The sequence below is a fragment of the Mustela nigripes genome, chromosome 13 (assembly GCF_022355385.1).
Source record: "Mustela nigripes isolate SB6536 chromosome 13, MUSNIG.SB6536, whole genome shotgun sequence".
In the NCBI taxonomy this organism is placed as follows: Eukaryota; Metazoa; Chordata; class Mammalia; order Carnivora; family Mustelidae; genus Mustela; species Mustela nigripes.
The window spans coordinates 66,651,373-66,671,568 of record NC_081569.1 but is presented as its reverse complement, the minus strand read 5'-3'; the positions used below and the strand labels follow the sequence as shown (position 1 = coordinate 66,671,568).

Genomic DNA, 20,196 nt, shown 5'->3' with positions numbered 1-20,196 from the left:
TGAGCACTTCCTTATTGTTTGGGCAAAGCTAGGGAAGCCTATGGCACATGGCCTCGGAGAAAAATGAACACAATCTTTTGATGTTTTTTTCTGGCCCATATTTTCAAAGACACTCAGCTTCACATCCTCACCACAAGGCATGAATTTCAGACCCAAACTGAGTTGCACTTGAAATTCTGAGTTCCTTTGTACTTAGTCACATATAATAAAAGCTGAGGGTGGTCTCTTAAGTTGACGTTTGAATAAGTACAACCAGTGAGGGAAGCATATCTGCACTTTTCCTTAGAAACAACAGTGATGCCTGGATTGCCAGATTTTCCAGGATCTCTCCATCTGTGCTGGCACCACAGGGAAAGAAAAAGCCAGTGTAATTCAGGGAGCCCTTTTTTCTCCCCAGACTGTCCCAATTCACACTTGACCTCCCATAATCATGCATGGCAGAGAGGTAGATCAGAAGTTCTTTGCTGGCCAAATAATAGGTAGTTTGGTTGTTCCCCCCCACACACACCCCCCACCTTCAAAGAGAGCCCTGGATTAAAGTGATTAAAGCACCTTTACATATCAGATGGTTTACATTTTTATCAGTCTTTTACCATATATGTCCATGCTATTTACAAAGGAAGGGCGGGGAACTAGGATTCGGGGGTGACCTCCTTGGTGTGAGGTGTTTGGGGGAAATTATCTGACTTCATGTTCACAACCGCACTGTAGATGGGAAGAAGCTAAGGTTTACAGGGCTCAGATAAGTAATTTGGTTCACTTGGTTAAGCAGGTAAGATGTGAAGGAGCTGGAATCCCAGCTTGGGCCTGAGCCCACAGTTGCAAACCCTCTCATTGCTCCCTCCCAAATGACCAATGGAAACACTAAACCCCTTCTTACTATATATACCTAGACCAGTACAGTTTCTTCTTCTTGGGAACTTTATTATACCCACAATTAAGACTTTGTTACAAAAAATACTCCAAGTGACCTTTCTGCCTTCCCTAAAGCTAATATCTCCTGCCATGGTAAAACCACAGACTCCCCGAATCATCCCTAGTGAAAAGAAAATACAGGTAGTCTCCAACTTATAAACAAATCTAAGGTTCATTGGTTGGAATTAGTCAATCTAATCAATAGAAAACCCCGCCTGCAGCCAAGGGTCTGTCGTATCTTCCTTACACATCTCTTAAGCGCGACGTTCCACTCGTCACCTTCGGTCACCACATTCCAAGGCTCTCAGACCTCCATGTACCCAGCATCCTCTTTGCTCCGTAAGCTCTTGAAGTATTTTTATTTTTTTGTTCTGTGATCATCCTTTGGCACTTTAATAATACCTTGTGTAGGGTGGTCGTTTCGTGTCAGGGTGTTCTGTCTCATCAATTCCCAGGAATCTTGCTGACATCCTGTACCTAGTTTGGGCTTCACAGCTCCTAGCTCCTGGGTCGACACAACAAAGTTAGTGATTGGTTAGGAGAGGCCTGCTGATAGGCTAGGATGACCTGCAAACATCCGTTGTACTCTTAATGTATAATTTTCGATATAATGTGGCTTTTGGGTTCTGAAAGGGAGGGGGTCCAAGTGATTCAGAAGAGGGAAAAGGAAGAAAGCTTTCTACTCCTTTTCTGCCAGATGTCTCGGCCAGAGCAGATTCAAAATAGAAGAAGGTGTCTACGCTTCCTCCTACCTCCCTTCTGTCCTCCAAATCATAACCTTCCTCCCCCCTCAGCTTCCACCTTAGGCTCTTTGCAAAGTGATCCAGCCCCACAAGGGCTTCCTTCTCACTTCCCTGGGCACCACTGCCTGATGGCATGGGATACTTGGGGCTGGTGTGCCCAGGAGGTGATGGCTCCAATGGCTCCCAGTTGTCATACATTTTCCCTTCCTTAGTAGCCCGTAGGTTTGCTTCCAAATTACAAGTTGTGTCAATGTGTGTATTTTTAACCAAAGCTCTCCTGCAAAATGAGAAATTAGCAAAATGCTTACTGTAGGTGCAGGGGCCATTTGTATCTCAGTCTTCCCTCAGCCCAAATGTCGCTGGTGTGGTTTTTAGCCTCAACATTCACCATTTTGATCAAGAGTTTTCTCACTGCTGATTTAACATGTAAGTGAGCCAGCTGGGCAGTAAAATAGTATCATGGTTAGTGTGTGAAATAATAGACATTAGCCTGTTAAGAGTTTGCAACTGGCAGCTGTAGGTCCCAGTTTTGCTCCAAAAGATAACCCACACTGAAAATTATATAGACAAATTTTGGTCAAGTGTTTATATTGAATTTTGAGTGCCAAATTCATCTGAAACTGGGATATAAGCCAATTTTGAACATTTCTTCCCATTCTTAACAGCCTTTGGTTTCCATGCCCCATTTTCTAATTGCTGAGAATATAAATAATTAGTGACTTTAAAGCCATGAAAAGGAGAAGTAGGAAGTTCTGTTGCTCCTTCTTCTTCATAGGGAAGGTGCCACCTGTGGCTTCATGGAGCCTATCCTGTCTGCACTCCTCTCTCCAGCCATTTACCCTGGACCAGGCTGGAAGGAAACTTGTTCTGTCTCTGCTGAGACTAGTAGTCTAACTGGAGATGTTGGAACGGGGCCACAAAAATTCTCTAGAAAGCACACTTTTATCTGCCAGTGGCTTTAAGTGTTTTTCAGAAATAATCTTGTTTTCTTTAAAGGTGATCCATAATTTTATGGTTTGTCTGGATTTTTTGTAACCTTCTTCATGGGATATTAGTAATTTATAAATTATTTTCTAAATTAGCCTTGCTTTTTATTTCATTTTATTTTTTGATCTATTGCAACCTTCAAGACCTGAGAGGTCAGTGTTCTTAAGTACGATGTACATGAAAACAACCTTAGGTATGACCTTCTTTGATCAAACTTGAAGTTTAGGGGTGCCTGGGTGGCTCAGTAGGTTAAAGCCTCTGCCTTCAGCTCAGGTCATGATCTCAGTGTTCTGGGATCAAGCCCCGCATTGGGCTCTCTGCTCAGCAGAGAGCCTGTTTCCCTTCCCCTCTCTCTGCCTGCCTCTGCCTACTTGTGATCTCTGTCTGTCAAATAAATAAATAAAATCTTTAAAATAAAAAAAAAAACTTGAAGTTTAGTGTTTAGACTTACAGGAAACATAGGGATGAAGTTTTAATTGTAAAAAAAGAATTCTTCATTTTATAAAAGAATTTACCACCTACCTTTCTTCCAATGACAAGCACATTTAAAATATGACTTGTTTTTTTACTTTATTATATATGGTCTATGCAGGGATATGCTTTCCTTAAAGAGAGGTACATCATCAGCATGTCAGGGGTAATCAAGCTGTTCTGTACTTAGCTACCTGTGTTGCCTATTTCACTGTGGTTCCTCAAAGGACCATAAAGCAGTTAGGTTTCTACTATGTCACAAGCTCTTTTTTGATAGCCTAGACTTGCACTTCAGTGTGTCAATGTTACATCAGTCAGACATGATGTAACCCAATAAAAAGTGGTATATAGAAATATGTCTTCCTCTGTTGCTTTGAGAAGATACCTTCCTGCCAAAAAAACAAAGCAAAACAAAACAAAAAACCAACCTTCAAGAACCATTGTATCCTATAGGACTAAGAACTTGGAATCACATACATTTGGAACTTGTAAATAATTTGTGCCTTATAAAATCTGTTAGGGCCCCAGGACAAAAGGAAATCTTGATTAACAAGCGTTGGATCTGACTGCAAAGTGGCTCACTCCTTTAAAAAAAAAAACCAAAAAAAAAAAAAAAAAAAAAACCCTCACACGTCTGACTCACAGTTACAGTCTGAAAAGTAAGAAAGATCTTTTAGAAATGTAGACTATAGTGCAGACTTCATGTTGTTTTAAAATAGATTTATATCAATATTTGCCTAAAGTGGCTCGAATTAAGTAGTTGGAAACCAAGGACAACACAGTCTCCCTTCAGTATAGAGACGTGGCTTTATAACTAATTAACTGTCACTGCCAGTGATTCTCTGAGACTCTCTTTTCCTATGGCACATATGGTTGTAATCATTCGTTCCCACCTTGGGGTTGGAATGTGGGACTTGGGCCAAGTGCACCAGCTCACAGGGGCGAAAGGTGTGAGACGAAGGGAGCTCTGACCGAGCATTGTTCCTGAGCCACACACCCAGCTTCCCTTCTGGGGGCTGAGAGCGTCAGCGGGTCCTGCCAGAGCCCAAGTATGAAGCACAGAGGTGCTGGGGCAGGAGGCTGTTGTTCCGAGTTCCAGCTCAATGATGTGTGTGTGGGTGTGTTTCTTTGTTCTCTCAGATGTTCGCCCCGGATACTGTTACACGGCTCTGGCCAATGGGCGCTGTTCGAACCAACTGCCGCAGTCCATAACGAAAATGCAGTGCTGCTGTGATGTTGGCCGATGCTGGTCTCCAGGGGTCACCGTCGCCCCTGAGATGTGTCCCATCAGAGCCACAGGTAAGAGCCCTTCCTGTCATCTGCAGAGAGTCCCACTCCCAGTCCCCACAAGCCCAGTGGCAATGTGCGTGAGGCACATCTGGTGGAGATCCAGGTAAGTGAAAAAAATAAAAGAGGCGACTCCAAGGGAAATTTCCCCAGACGATGACTTGGGAAACTACAGAGGTCCATACAAATAATACTGTTTTCTTTTTTTTTTTTTTAAAGATTTTATTTATTTATTTGACAGAGAGAGATCACAAGTAGGCAGAGAGAGAGAGAGAGGAGGAAGCAGGCTCCCTGCTGAGCAGAGAGCCCGATGCGGGGCTCGATCCCAGGACCCTGAGATCATGACCCGAGCCGAAGGCAGCGGCTTAACCCACTGAGCCACCCAGGCGCCCCTCTGGTACTGCTTTTTACTGAGCTTGCTTATCACCACAGGATAGCAACCTTCTCCCAAGGACTTGTCTTCTCTTCCTCTTGTGTTTCATTTGGCTCTCAAGGAGTTCTCCAAAGCTCTGCTGAATCAAACTCACTTGTCTCCAAGCCTTCCAGAGTTATGCCGGGTACATGTCTTCTCCTTCCCTAGTATTTGACGTTTTCTTCTTCCTTGGTGCCAATTGTTGTTGACTTCTTTTTTTCTTTGTAATACCTCTTATGTCCATCAGATTCCTTCCATCTTCACATAAAGCTCATTTTCTCTCATCTGGACTGTGGCAGTGGCCTCGTAACTCATCTCTATAAAATCCACAGCTGCCATATACATTTCCCAAAGCATAATTCCTCTGAAGTTCAGTTAAAAAAATTATGGTAGGGGAAAAGGTAGGGAAAGATGTCCAGAAAAATTTTCTCAGGATGAATTCAGGTGGTATCTTGTGGTCCAAATCACGCCATTCCTTGAAAATAAAATTTTACTAGTTGGCGGACCAAATAGCATCCTCATTTCTTTCTTTTTTTTTCTAAGATTTTATTTATTTATTTGACAGAGAGTGGTCATAAGTAGGCAGAGCAGCAGGCGGGGGAAATGGGGGAAGCTGAGCAGAGAGCCCGATGTGGAGTTTGATCCCAAGACCCTGGGATCCTGACCTAAGCCGAAGGCAGAGGCTCAACCCACTGAGCCACCCAGGTGCCCCCATTCTCATTTCTAACCCCAGTTCATCTTTTAATTCTTCTTCTTTATGGTGGCTTTGTTTTTCTAGTTAAATTAAATGATCAAGCTTTCCTCGAAGCCAGTCTGAGGATCTCTAAACTCAACTGTTCCTTTTTCCTAAAACGTCTCTTCAGTTCAGGTTCTTCCTCCCTACTTCCTAACCTCTGCCACCTTGCTTGTTGAATGACCTTTTGTTCGGTAAGGATCCTAACATGATTCCTGATGCAACTAATTCCTGGATGTCCCGAGATAACCACGGCTGGAAGTGTTGCCTTCTGTCTCAGGGTTCCAGGTGTTTACTGTTGCTTTGGCATAAATCCACACTCTGCCATGTGCCAGTGTGTGTTCATGTCTTACTCTATTACTGGTTGATAAATCTCATTAGGAGGTCTTGTTCATTCTTATAGTTCCGTATTCCTTTATGCTTTCTTAGTACTTCCACAGTAGTTAGCAAAATCTGGTCCATAGAAGGCATTCAGGTGGAGTGAACAATTTATTAAGTGACATCTTTCCCACCAGTTCTAAGTGAAAACTGGGGTTATACTCGTTCTTAATCTGATTCCTGAACAAGGGGTTTGGCTCAGAGAACTGTAGCAGAGCGAATCAAGGTGAGGTAGAATAAACACAGAGTTAATGGACTACTACTGCACAGTGTTATTTGCAGAATGTGAATTTCCCATTGTCCTGGGCTCTACACCTGCTCGCACATGTTACTATAAAATTTCTGTTTATTGCTGAGAATTATGTGTGGATTAAAGAAGCAATAAAAATCTTTCAATACATTTTAACATATAACAAGTCATATATTTTGTCCGATTTTCTTACTGCCTATGGCCTAAAAATATAACCCATCATCCTTAGTGCACTAGGGGGACCATTTAGTAGGTCACAGTTAAGAAGTACTTGACATCACACTAAGACATGGGGCTTGCATACCAGGAGAATGGCTTTTGAAATACATAGTTAATTTAGGAATCCGCAACATTGATGCAGACTCCTTTCTGTGCTGAGGCCTTGCCTTGAATAGAGGATAGAAGGAAGGCAGGTTGAGGTTCCTGAAGACCTGCTTTGGAAGGCTTGGAGGGGAAGGCCCTGTTTCCCTGTGTGGCTCTGTACGGAGTTGCTAACTCCATGAAATACCCTGTTCGCTCTGTGAAATACCCACAATCTCCACAATTTCTCCACTGAAATACCCACAATCTAAGATAGGCCCAAGGCAAGGCAGACTGACAGAGAGAAGCTAATTGGTAAGTGGATGTTTTTGTTTGCTCAGATGTTCTCAAGGCAGTGCTATAGAGCTCTAGGCTCTTACCTTATGGAGAGTGATTATATATACGTATATAATATATGTATAATCTATGTAATATATAATTATAATATAGGATTATATATAATAAATATATATATATATATGAAGGATTATTTGGGCTCTTATGAAAAGTGATTATATGTAATATATATTATAATATGTATACTATATGTATACTATAATATATATAATATAATAAATATATATGTATAGAGATGAAGGATTATTTTAGAGTAGTCAGCATTTCACCATGTAAAGTACATCAGCATTATCTGTGGGTTAAATGGAAATAGGAAATATGGACATCAGTTGAACAAAACTAGCCGCAGTTTGCTGATCCTGAATGCAAAGGGCTTATGGGAAAGTTATGAAGCTGAAGAGAGTAGAAAAGAGTATAGGACCCACTCTGATACACTTTCCCAAGGAGGTGAAGATGAATTGAACAGCATGCTTGAAGTCATATACTCACCTAATTATCAGAAATCCTGATAAGCAATTCAACTTATTTTATACAAATCCTCAAATACTAAAGAAAAAGAAAGGCTGAATTGGTGCTTGGAAGCAAAATGAGTCCCTTAGTATAATTGTTATCCAGTTAAATCCAGCCCATAGTTAATGAATTCCTCTTATGTACAATTTGCAGGGCTAGGCTCAGAGTGGGAATTAGTCGTGAGTTAGATAGAATCGTTGACTTCAAAGACTTGGGTCTTTGTGGTAGAAATTTGGTGGAAAGCAAGTAGCCAGGAAATGATACATATGGGACATCCAGGTGATAATTCTATAAGAAGGATCACTGGGGTTTCATAAGAGGGATTGTAGCATCCTGATTTGAGGAAGCATAAACAATATGTAAATCTTTTCCAGATGCAGTCAAGTGCTACAGAATCTCTGTGGGTTAAAATTAATGATAAATAATTATTAAAACTCAGTAATGGAGTTCTCTGAATACATAATGTTAACCCGAGTGGGAAATGCCAAATATGATTGGAGAAAGTTTAGTAATGGACCAACAAGTAAAAACAAGGTACATGGTAGCTAGGTATATTTAGCCACATGTAAATTGGCAGATTTTCCCCATGAGGTTGAATATGAATGTATTTCCATTTAAGATATATTACGGTGCCTTAGAATAAGTCAGACTTAGTGCACAAGGAAAGAGTAATATTAGCCTAATGTCTATTAATGGATAAAACTAATATAGAAAGTATCTATGGGAAAATCACTGTGTGGCAGTGATAACAAAATTACTGATATTCTGATAAGAAGGAGAAAAGGAAATTTTAAAAATCACATGATTAGTTTACATATAGAAGGAGCTAAAACAAGATGTGGCCATCTGTAAGAAACATGAAAATGTACTAGTAGTAGGTAAGTAAATACATCCCTGGAAACCTGGATACTGTCTTAAAGCATCTTTTTGGAAGCTTAGGGAAAAAATGTGTCCCAAATCTAAAGATGATTTATCCAAATAAAGACCCGACATGAAAAATAGGAATTAGCCTATATGTGCTGTCCGAGGGAAATCCTTGATTAACTCAGGTGTACAAGTGCAGGGAACTATTGTGCCCCATTAACAACATACTCACCAGCCCTGGTATTCTTCTGCCCCATGGTGCTGCTTCTCCAACACTTGGTTGTCTTTTTACAAATAGGTATTCCTTAGGACTCTGTCTCTGTACACTCTTCTCTTCACTTTCCACACCTTCCCAGGTGAGCTCCTTCATCCCCTTGGCTTTACATGCCACCCACCTACTGATCAATCGGAGACTTCTATCCAGCCCCCACTTCTCCGCTAGGCTTCAAACTCACACAGCTACTATGGGACAAATCTGCTTGGATATTTGCTATCTCAAAATACATATATTCAACATGGAATTTGGCTTCTGCCCACCAAACCTGCTCTCACTGCCATTTTTCCCATTTGGTAAATGTCACCAACATCTACCCAGTTGCTAAACCAGAAGACTATGTCATTCTTGATTTCCTGTTCCCTCTGTTCTGATATTTACTCCTTCATGAAGCACTACACACTTATCTCTAAAGTATGCTTTAAATTTATCCACTCCTGCCCAGTTCCATCGCTGCCTCCCCTGTCAGCCAAAGCTTTCTTGCCCTTGGTGTTCTGTAATAGCCTTGCCTCCCTCCAGCACATTCTCCATGTGTCAGCAAGACTGATCTTCTGAAAATGTTTGGTTGATTACATCCCACGTTAGTCTGCTGAAGACTTCCAGTGGCTTAAAAGAAATCCAGGCTTTTGGGGTGCCTGGGTGAATCAGTGGGTTAAAGCCTCTGCCTTCGGCTCAGGTCATGGTCCCAGGGTCCTGGGATCCAGCCCCACATGGGGCTCTCTGCTCAGCGGGGAGTCTGCTTCCCCTCTTCCTCTGCCTGCCTCTCTGCCTAATTTTGATCTCTCTCTCTCTGTCAAAAAGAAAAAAAAAGAAAGGAAGAAAAATCCAGGCTTTTTAGTGTGCTCTTTAGAGCTCTGTAGGATCCAAAATTGGAACTGAGTTGAGAAAGTGGCATTTGATTCTTCCTTGAGGTAAATTATGACATAGGTAAAGACTTCCTAAATTTTGGGAGAGGTATGTGATACATACCCTGGGGAGTTTGGTTTTGGTTTGGATTACTATTTTAGTATGGTTGCTACTATAACTGTTAGGATGGGAATGAAGTCCGTTGGCTTTTTCTCTTTTCTCCAACTGATCTTTGTAGTCTGATGATTGGTTTTATTCAAAGTTTCTTTGAAATGTAAGGGTGACTTCCACAGGTGTATGACTTGTGCTGCAACTCAGCTTTTGTATTCTGTTGTGTCGTGTTTTTCCAGAGGATTTCAACAAGCTGTGCTCCGTCCCTTTGGTAATTCCTGAGAGACCAGGATATCCTCCCCCACCCCTTGGTCCCATTCCTCCAGTTCACCCTGTTCCTCCTGGCTTTCCTCCTGGACCTCCAGTTCCAGTCCCTCGACCACCAGTGGATTATCCATACCCATCTCGGGAACCACCAAGTAAGGATTGAAAAGTCCTGGTTATTAATTTTTTTAATAACTTAAATAACAGTTAACTTAACAGTTAACTTTTTTGTTCTTATTTACACTGCATTAGTCATTAAATGAGTATATTAATTCTCAGATTAACTGCTTGGGTTGCATGGTATTGTTTTTTTTTTGTTTTTGTTTTTTTTTTTTACTTTTTTATTAACATATAATGTATTATTAGTCCCGGGGTACAGGTCTGTGAATCGCCCAGTTTACACACTTCACAGCACTCACCATAGTGGGTTACATAGTATTGTATATAGGCTTTCATATTCTCCTGATGAATGGCCTGTGGTTATTGACAACTGTGGGAGAGCTAGGGGAGAGATTTAAATCTGATTCACAGGATGAAGTCATAGAGGAGGTATAAAATTATACATTGAGCTTTCTATAATGCAAAGCAGTTTTGCAAGTAATTACCAAGAACTCATTGCCTTTGTCGTTTACTCAAACTGGAGGCTTAAGAGTAGAGCAGAACAGAGGCGGGGGAGGCAAACTATGGTGATGGTGCAGGACCTGGCTGCAGGGGATCTCTGGAAATGGGCACGGACATAGACTTTACTCTCCCCAGATGACCTTTGTCCAAAGATTGGGCCTTTATGATTAAGCATCTTGCCCATGATTTTAATGAGATTTAATGTTATTCCTTCAGGGGTGCTGCCGGTCAATGTCACTGATTACTGCCAGTTGTTTCGCTATCTCTGTCAAAATGGACGCTGCATTCCAACTCCTGGGAGCTACCGGTGTGAATGCAACAAAGGATTCCAGCTGGACCTCCGCGGGGAGTGCATTGGTATGTGGCGCTATAGTTAGGTCAGCCTGAGCAGCCAGGGCAATTCCCTCCCATGACTAGATGAGTTTTCTGTTGCAGCTGTAATAAATCAGCTCAAACCTAGTGGCTTAAAACTGCACAAATCTATAGTTCGGTGGGTAAGAAACCCAACATAGGTCTAACTGGGCTAACATCAAGGTGTCAGCAGGGCTGTGTTCCTTTTGCAGGCTCTCACAGAGAATCCATTTCTTTGCCTTTTCCAGCTTCTAGAGGCTGTCTGTATTCCTTGGCTAATGGTCCCCCCCTCCATCTTCAAAGCCAGCAGCATAGCATCTTCAAATCTGTCTGTAATTCTTTGGTTCTCTCTTCCAATTCCCTCTTCCACTTTGAAGGACCTTTGTGGTTAAATAGGGGCCATCTGAATAACCCAAGAGACACTCCTCACCTCAAGGTCTGCTGATTAACAACCTTGATTCTCCTTTGCCACATAGCATATTCAGAGGTCTTGGGAATTAGGAGGTGACTATATTTGGAGACAGATACCATTCTACCATCTGTAGTGACTTTGAACTTTCATCATAAATACATTCAAGTCATTGCTGGTTAACTTCAACGTATGTCATCTTATCAGAAGTCTGACCATTAAAATACAACATTAAAACTCTCCCCAAATTATGAAATTTTGCACATCTTCCTAATTTAAGTGGATAATTCACCGTCTGTAATCATTAAAAACTGAGGAGAGAAACTTAGAGCTGTTGACAAGTCGTTTAAGTTAAAAGGAGAAAATGTAACACAAGGCTAATTCATTCGTTAATTGGAAAAGAACACCCAGTTGCCATCTAACTTTTTAAAAAATAATTATGAATCAGGCAGAAATAAGTAGCTCTTAGTTTCTCACCCTGTGTAGTTTCCTGGTGATATGAATCCCCTTCTAGCACACACTGAGTGAGAGAGTCATTCGGTCCAGAGAGGTCATCCGGAGTGGCTGGAAGGGGACATCTAGCTCACGGTGGGAGAGTGCACCTGTGGCAAGGAACATGTGAGTCTGGCTAGGTGGACTATCTTCCCAATGCCTTAGTTTTCTCATCTTTACAAATAGGGGAATATAAACCAGTTTGCTGTTAAATAGACCGATAGTTCTAGACAAGTGTACGACCTACAGGAGCCCGTCTGGGGATGAGGCTTGAGGAGCGGACTCTGTAGTAGGTGAGAATGGCTCTTGAAGTGACGACTGTTTCGCATCTTGTTCTGATGTTCTTAGTGGAACGCAGCTGCGGATGCTTAGATAAAGTTAGGCCTCCTTTTTATTGAAACAGAGAGCTCCGAGAGATACTCGAAATTCTACTTAGAAGCCACTTCTGAAATGTTCGTCTGTTTGAGTCCCTTAGGCCAGACTCAAGGCAGAGAAAATGTTTATCAGCTTGGAGTGTGGAGTTGCTACATGTTTGTATTTTTCTCTGAAAAATAACACAGGAAAATAAGACACTTTAAGCGCTCAACCTGTTTTCAAGTGGCTGGGGACATGGTACATTATAGCAGAAAGACAAAAGATCCTTTTCATTGTGCTATTTATATATTTATTTATTTATTTATTTTTGTGCTATTTATTTCTTATGAGGAAAGTGTTTTAACGTGTAAAGGAGACCAATAAAATGCTCTTTAAGTTATAAGTTATTGCTGTCTAACTTCTTACTAGAATATACTGTATTTTGCAGATGTGGATGAGTGTGAGAAAAACCCTTGTGCTGGTGGAGAGTGTATTAATAACCAGGGCTCGTACACCTGCCAGTGCCGCCCCGGCTACCAGAGCACGCTCACCCGGACAGAATGCCGAGGTATGGTCCTAGCTCGGGAAATGCCAAGCAAGGGGACATACATGCTGAGGAAGAAGTTTGCTTTGAAGGAATTTTTAGAGTTTGAATAACCTTTGCCAGGAGAGGCTGATAGGCCCTTGTTGCTTTTTGCACTTAATTTCAGATATTGTCACTTCGAAGAACAGTGTCATAAAATCCAGCAGACATGCAAATCATTTTAAAAGATGCTCCTGTTCTTATGGGAATATCTTATTTTTACTACTTTTTGCCTCATCACTCTTGCTCTTAATTTTTAATCTGAGAGCTAGAGAATGAGGTTATCCCTTGTTGACACAGAAACTGAGGAAAGTTTCAGGTGACATTGCATTGAGTTGATTTCTTAATGGAAAGGTCTGTAGGGGAAAGAAGGAGTCATGGTGGTCACAGCAACATCGCCTGGGAGCTGATGGGAAATGCAGAATCTCAGATCCAACCCCAGACCCACTAAATCACACTCAGTATTTGAGCAAGATCCTCCCAGGAATCCATAAGCATACTGAAGTTTGAGAAGCATCACTCTAAAATTTGCTCACAAAATTTTCTCTTTGGGTTTAGTATTTATTACACCATCCTATATGCTTTTTATCAGATGACTGATATACTAAGTTTCTGGGACAGAAATAAGTAAGATGTACTTTCAACCCTCGGGGAGCTAAAATACCTATGTCTCCATAAGTTTGGCACGAAATGAGGTATTTCCCTGATTCAGTAAAGCCAGATAAAAGCAAGAGAATTTTGTGTTGAAATTAAATACAAGAAGGTCAAAAGGTTTGTATCACTTAAAAAAAAAAATTGTCAGCTATTGACAGGAGTTAATTTTATTTGCCTTTTTTTTTTTTTTTTAAGTAAAAGTTCTTCATGTGAGTCGAAGACATACGGTTTTTACTTTTTTAGTGACTGGTTGCAGAGGCTTTGAATGTGGTTCTGGCTTAGAGATTTTTTTGCCATTGGTATATTTTAGTACATTACCTATAAATGGCAGTGTTGAGCAGTATGTCAACTAGCTAATATTTCTATTAATGGCCTACTTACTGAATATAAATATAGTTTGAATGTTTCATTGAGTTTAGAACATGGTTAATATTGTAACTATTGTTTACGATAATTAGCATGTATGCTGTATTAGGCATTTTGAAGTAGTAGAGAATAAAAGGACACCAATGTCTAGAATTCTGCACTATAAATAAGCAAATAGAAAAGATTATTGAATACTCAGCAGGGGCGAGGGCCAGCCAGTATAGATGAGTGGTGGTGTTATCACTCGGAGACTTAATTTATTGGAGACCAAGGATTACCTAAAAGCCTCAAATATGATCGTCTTTAAGAGCTAATGCTAAGCTTATCTCCAATATAAGGAGTTGATGACATATTCATATTTTGGGGAAGATGAAAGTGGCCACAAAACAGAAAGACTGTGTACTTTGCTGAGGAGAAGTACATGATAGGCTGAAGAGAGGGGGACAGAAGATGCAGAGAGAAACACGGTAGAGAACTTTGAATGGCAGACTTCCAGTTGATCTTGTGAGGCCACGCGGGCAGACAGATGGGGCTCTGAAATTAGTGAGGAGAGAAAATGCTCAACTCTTTATATTGTTTATTTTATGCTTGGGCCTCAAAAGGTTATAGAATCCTAAAGAAAAAAATTCTGCTCAAGAGTATGTGGCTTTTACTATTTTTTGAAGTGTGGAGCAAGTCAGATTTTTGCAAGGATTAAGAAATAAATGAGAGAGAAAAAGAGCGTAGGTTGTTGGCACAAAGATCAGACAGAAGAAAAGCCCAGACTGCCTCAGCTAGTCCAATGACTTGTGTGGAAACCACTGCTGGATCTGCCCAGAAAGAAAGTGCGTCTGAGGGTCAACCACAAGACACCGTGCAGACACAGGGTAGACAGAGTAACCAATGTGCCATGAGTGCACATTCTTGTCATCCAGAGGATGTTTTGGGTGCTTGCACTCAGGCTCATGTGGCCTCAGCTCTGCATAGATAGCTCTGCCCCCAGGCATGGCTACGTGGTTCCCTGGTCTCTGTCTTCTGGGGAATAGGCTCTGGCAAAGATTCTGTGCTATGTAGATGAGGCAGCGTGTACTCATCCTCTTTGGTGTTCATCCAGGTATCTAGCTGAACATGTAATCCAGGGTACCATGTGGTCCAGTTTGAGTTAATCACTGATCTTTAAATGAGGGATCAGATACCGGTTATTTGAGTGATTGTCCTTTTTTAACACTTCCATAGCAAGCTCTGTTGTTTACTTTGGCATAATATTAAACACAACAGAAAGAAGGCAAAATGCCCCCATATTTTACTTGGTAGATAGACTACTTATGAAGTTATAAAAGAAACTAAGGCTATATAAACAATAAAACTGTACTGGGACCAGAACTGCCATAAGGAAGGTAAACATTTCATGGGATTGCTGGTTTTCAGATGGAATTAAAAATTTTTAATAGGATTTTTGTTTTATTGTTCTGATGTAGCTATGAGATCTGCCTTTTTGAGCATGTGTTGAAAGATGCCAGCCAAAGTTTAATATAAATAATGATATATACTGGCTCATTAAATCAGGAAGGAAAATGAAGAGGAATCTGTTTTGTGTATACAATTGAGATTTAAGGGGTCTTATTAGAAATTAGAGTTAGATCAAGTGCTCTTATATTGGCATTTTTTTTATGTCTTGCAAACTCTAGTTAGTCATCTAAAATCTCACATTATTGGGTATCATGTTTATGTTGAAGAATATTTAGTGATTAAGCCCTGAGACTACCGTCAATGGTTTAGAGATGAAAGGAGGGAGGAATAAAATAATTGTAAACCCACCAAGTAAAGCTATTTCTTCTGTTTTAACTTTGATTGTAGACATCGACGAATGTTTACAGAATGGCCGTATCTGCAATAATGGACGTTGCATCAACACAGATGGCAGTTTCCACTGTGTGTGTAACGCGGGCTTTCACGTGACACGAGACGGGAAGAACTGTGAAGGTAAGTGAGAGTAAGATGGCAGTCAGGGCAGGAGGATAATATTCATCTCCGTCTTCCATCATGGTTTCAATACCAGAACTTTTTAACAAGGGAAGCCTGGGTGGCTTGTTTAGTTGAGTCTCTGCCTTTGGCTCAGGCCGGGATCCCAGGATCCTGGGATCGAGTCCCATCGAGCTCCTTGCTTATCAGGGAGTCTGCTTCTCCCTCTGCCTGCCAGTCCCTCTGTTTGTGCTCGCTCTCTCTCTCTCTCTCTGACAAATAAATAAATAAATAAAGTCCTTAAAAAAAGAAGTCTTTCATAAAACTAAGTCAAACATTCAGTGAAAGGTCAAAGTAACAAATATATTTCACATATTATTACAGGGGAGACAAGCATACTTTGCAACAATTTTCACAACTTTATATTTCTGTGAGTCAAATCACATTTCAGATATATGAGGAGAGCTTGTCCTTTAAAGATCTCAGGTGATGATGAAACTTCTATAAACATAGATCACTACCTCCTAATTTTATACCATTAGAATTTGTATGTGGTTTTGTTTTTTAAATGGGACACGCCTAATCTCCTGTATTTCTTTTTCAAATTTTTAACTGAACTATAGGTGACATGTGGCATATAATTTTTTTACATTTATAGTCCTTCTGTTTGAAGTGTCTGTCTAGTGAGAAAACATTGCTGAGTACCTGACCATGTAAAATTTGTTTGAGACATTGACAATTGAGAAGCAGCCGTCTTGCCTCTTGAATTAATCACCTCATTTTGAATTGGGCTGTTTCAAACATTTTGTCTTTTTTTCCCTGAATTGAAAATATGACCATTATTGATGAGTTTCCACTTCTTAGACCTTTAGCAAAAAATGAAGAATGCTTCTTATCGTCTTTCCCAACGTCTTTGGGAAAGATCCCAAGAATCTATTCATACGTTAAAAGAATTTCAAAATTTTTCTTAGAAACATTTTTGGCAGAATATTATCAGTGATTCAATTCAAAGACTTAATGCCAGAATTCTCGGTTGGGATAGAATACTGTTTAAAAAAAGGAAAAAAAATCATAAATTACATTGGTCTGACTAAAGCCTGTAAGTGAAAACACACCATGTCTAGAAGAACAAATACCTCCAAGAGAGCTCTTAGTATCAAATAAAATAACGTATTGATGAATTTAAAGAAATAACCCTATGATCGGGGAATCTTAAAGGTTAGCTAACAGGGCTATACTCCATAGCCAAGTCTTGCATTTTAAAAATACAGTTTTTCCTACCCCTATTTAAAATGCTTCAAACTGGGCGCCTGGGTGGCTCAGTGGGTTAAAGCCTCTGCCTTCGGCTCAGGTCATGATCTCAGGGTCCTGGGATCCAGCCTTGCGTTGGGCTCTCTGCTCAGCAGGGAGCCTGCTTTCCTCTCTCTCTCTCTCTCTCTGCCTACTTGTGATCCATGTCTGTCAAATAAATAAATAAAATCTTTAAAAAAAAATGCTTCAAACTGCAAACTGTCTTCTGGTTTCTACTTTATAAAGAATTAGGACATGGCCCAAGTACATTTTAAGTTCCATCTTTCTTAGTTTTGATTTTTTATTTTATTTTACAGTGCATTGGAAGTAATATCGGTGAAGCAGATATAACCATCTGGCTGTTAACACACTTGTCACTTTGTACACTGCTGTTTTTAAAAACTAGCCCTGGTAGCTTCCACTGAGACAAATTTCATACACACAAACATGTGAGCACATGCAAAATGTGTATATATGATTATCTATGAATTTCATATCTTTACACACACACATATGTGTGAATATATGTATACATGCAGCATATATACAGTATGTCATAAAATAAATTTAGCCATAGTTTGTGTGTACATGTAAAAAATGGAGAACTTAAGAATACATATTTTATATGGCCCTTCTTCTCCTTAAATGCTATAATTTGGAAGACAATTAGCCTTAGACTATTAAAAAAAAAAAGAATAAGAAGAAGAAATGTGAAGAAAAAGGATTATATTCATTTAGGTTGGATTCCCCTGTGAGCTTACTCTTCTGGTCATAAGAGAGCATATCTTTTTGTATTTTTCAGATATGGACGAATGCAGCATAAGGAACATGTGCCTTAATGGAATGTGTATCAATGAAGATGGCAGTTTTAAATGTATTTGCAAACCTGGATTTCAGCTGGCATCAGATGGGCGTTACTGCAAAGGTTTGTGCTATAAAACTTGAAGCCATATTCTTCCCCTGCTTTTTTTCCACTCTATATTTCTTAGAGATACCACTTTTCCCTATTGATTCTCTGCATTTAAAGTCCTCCTAGTTTGGTTTAGGAAACCCAACTGGACCTCCTTCTTAAGTCCAGCGATCCAGAGAGCTGTGGCTTATGCTCAAGAGGCTGTTCTGACTTCAGAAAGGGTGTTTGACCTCTTCTAAAGGAGCCTGAAAGACTATGTAGCAAATGAATGAGAAGCTAAATTAACAGTTGGTCCACCAACACGTGAGCATCTTTTTAAAGATGTTTTAAAGAACATCTTCTTCTTTTAAAGAAGCTGAATTCTTCCTCTTCCTTATATTTGGGGAATAATGGTAGGTAGGTCTTTTGATGGCTGTTGTTTGCTACCTCTTACATCTCCACCTGGACAAAATAGTCTAGATGCTTATTGCCGTGATCTCTTCCCCATAATTTCCTCCAGATATCTTAAGATAGAGAAAGTTTTTCGTAGACAATTTATTTAGGCATTATCGAGTCACATAGCATGAGGGGAAATAGAATTAAGCAGAAGAAATTAATTAAGAGCCATTGTTTAGCTTGGTAGCTTTTGAAATAATTGTTCTGCTTCGAGTATTGAAAAAAATATGAAGATATTTATTTGTGCTGTTGAAAATTGGAGTTCCAAGAAGAGTTACTGAGTTAAATTTGTGCTTGTGTCTCTTGCCTTATGTAGTCAGGGATGAGAGATTATTGCCCTTGGGTCCAAGACTTAAGTTGAAACCATACTTCTCAAGGAACTTTGTTTCTAAAACAGGTCCAGGAAATCTGCTAAAATACTGCACTTAAATCCTTGTGCTCATCATTTCAGATGGGGAAGGGCAGAGTGTTAAACTATTCAGGATTAAGAAAACAGAATAAAGTCCTATGATACCTCTTCCCCAGGTGCCCGTGGTAGACAGTTTCGGTAAAGGTACCATGGAAGAAAGCCTTGTATTAAGTCGTTGGCAAGGCATGCATTTTTCTCTAGGCTTAAAAGAGCTTCTATCCCTTGGTTGTTTACCTACATTCTCCATGACCTTCACATCAGTGGCTCTTAATATTGTGCAAATCTGTCTTCATAGCAAGAGAAAACATTTGAATTTTTAAAAGTTTAACTAAGAAATAAGTTTCTGTACTTTTGAGCCCTGTGCTGGGAGGAGCTTATTGTTTGGAAGACAAGATTAACACAAGAAATATTCTACAACGTAAAACAGAATACAACAAAGTGCCAAATTGTGCAGATTAAGTGCTACCCAAGTAAAAAGAAAGGGGAAGGGAATGATTGCCGGAATATTTGGAATTAGGCTTCCAAACAAAATAACAGAAGGAAGTGTGAAAGCCCCTTTGTGCACAGACCTTTTGCAAGAACACATTCTCCCCTTGCCTATCCACAGGGCATGCCGGGATTACTTTCAGTGCCTATAGGCTGCTGGTGACCTAGGTCACACCATCTCAGCATTGAGTATGACCAATAGATAATACTAATGTAATTATCTCAGATGACATTATGACCTCATAGATGAAACTAGGTTTTGTAACTCTTCACAACGGGTAAAAAAGATGGAATACACACATTAGACTAAGAATAAAGAAAAAAATTTCTTGTGTGCTGAATTTTTTCTTTTCTGCAGCTTTTCTCTTGACATCATTGGTTAAGATTTTCTCTGAGCTCTGAGTACTTAGTTCTGAGACCACAAAGATGTGACTGTTCAAAGCGAATTTAATCCCTACAGTTAACTAATCTGATGACCAGCGTGACCTCCCTGACTACTCACATTGAATCATGCCCTCTAGATCTATGTTGTATCTCTGTCCCCGTTAAAAAGCCTGTGTGTCCCTTTCCAGGCTATAGTTGTCACTGTTTTACTGAGATCTCAAGTTGAACAGAAAGATGACCTGAATTACTGAACCAATGTGAGTTCATGTATTTAAATATAACTGCTGTTTTAAAATATAATCTGTACATGGAATCTTGGACCATCTGAATAGATCTTGTGCCAAGTAACACAAGCTAAGTAAAACCAAGAGGTGTTTCAATTTCAATTTGCCTTCTTAAGGTCAGAAAAAAAGAAATAGTTACATATACTAGTTATTTATTATAAAAGGAGTTGTTATAAAATGACTTGCTTAAAATAAAATAAAATAAAGTAAAAACTTGCTTCTAAGTGTTCTACGTTTTCCAAAACACAATTTTGGTACCATTTCTATTTCTCCATATTAATTTTTTTTTAAAGATTTTATTTATTTATTTGACAGAGAGAGATCACAAGTAGGCAAAGAGGCAGGCAGAGAGAGAGGAGGAAGCAGGCTCCCTGCTGAGCAGAGAGCCCGATGCGGGACTCGATCCCAGAACCCTGAGATCACGACCTGAGCTGAAGGAAGCGGCTTAACCCACTGAGCCACCCAGGCGCCCGCTCCATATTAATTTTTTTAAAGATTTTATTTATTTATTTGACAGAGATCACA

At 40.0% G+C, this 20,196-nt stretch overlaps 1 protein-coding gene across 1 annotated transcript in view; it reads left to right on the top strand.

Annotated features, from left to right (window-relative positions):
• FBN1 (fibrillin 1) overlaps nt 1-20,196 on the top strand; it is a 232,288-nt gene that overhangs the window by 118,472 nt on the left and 93,620 nt on the right. The window contains exons 9-14 of the mRNA XM_059372774.1: nt 4,257-4,415; nt 9,678-9,857; nt 10,540-10,680; nt 12,378-12,497; nt 15,369-15,494; nt 17,566-17,688. Coding sequence (XP_059228757.1) covers nt 4,257-4,415; nt 9,678-9,857; nt 10,540-10,680; nt 12,378-12,497; nt 15,369-15,494; nt 17,566-17,688 — 849 coding nt within the window. The remainder of the gene's footprint in view (nt 1-4,256; nt 4,416-9,677; nt 9,858-10,539; nt 10,681-12,377; nt 12,498-15,368; nt 15,495-17,565; nt 17,689-20,196) is intronic.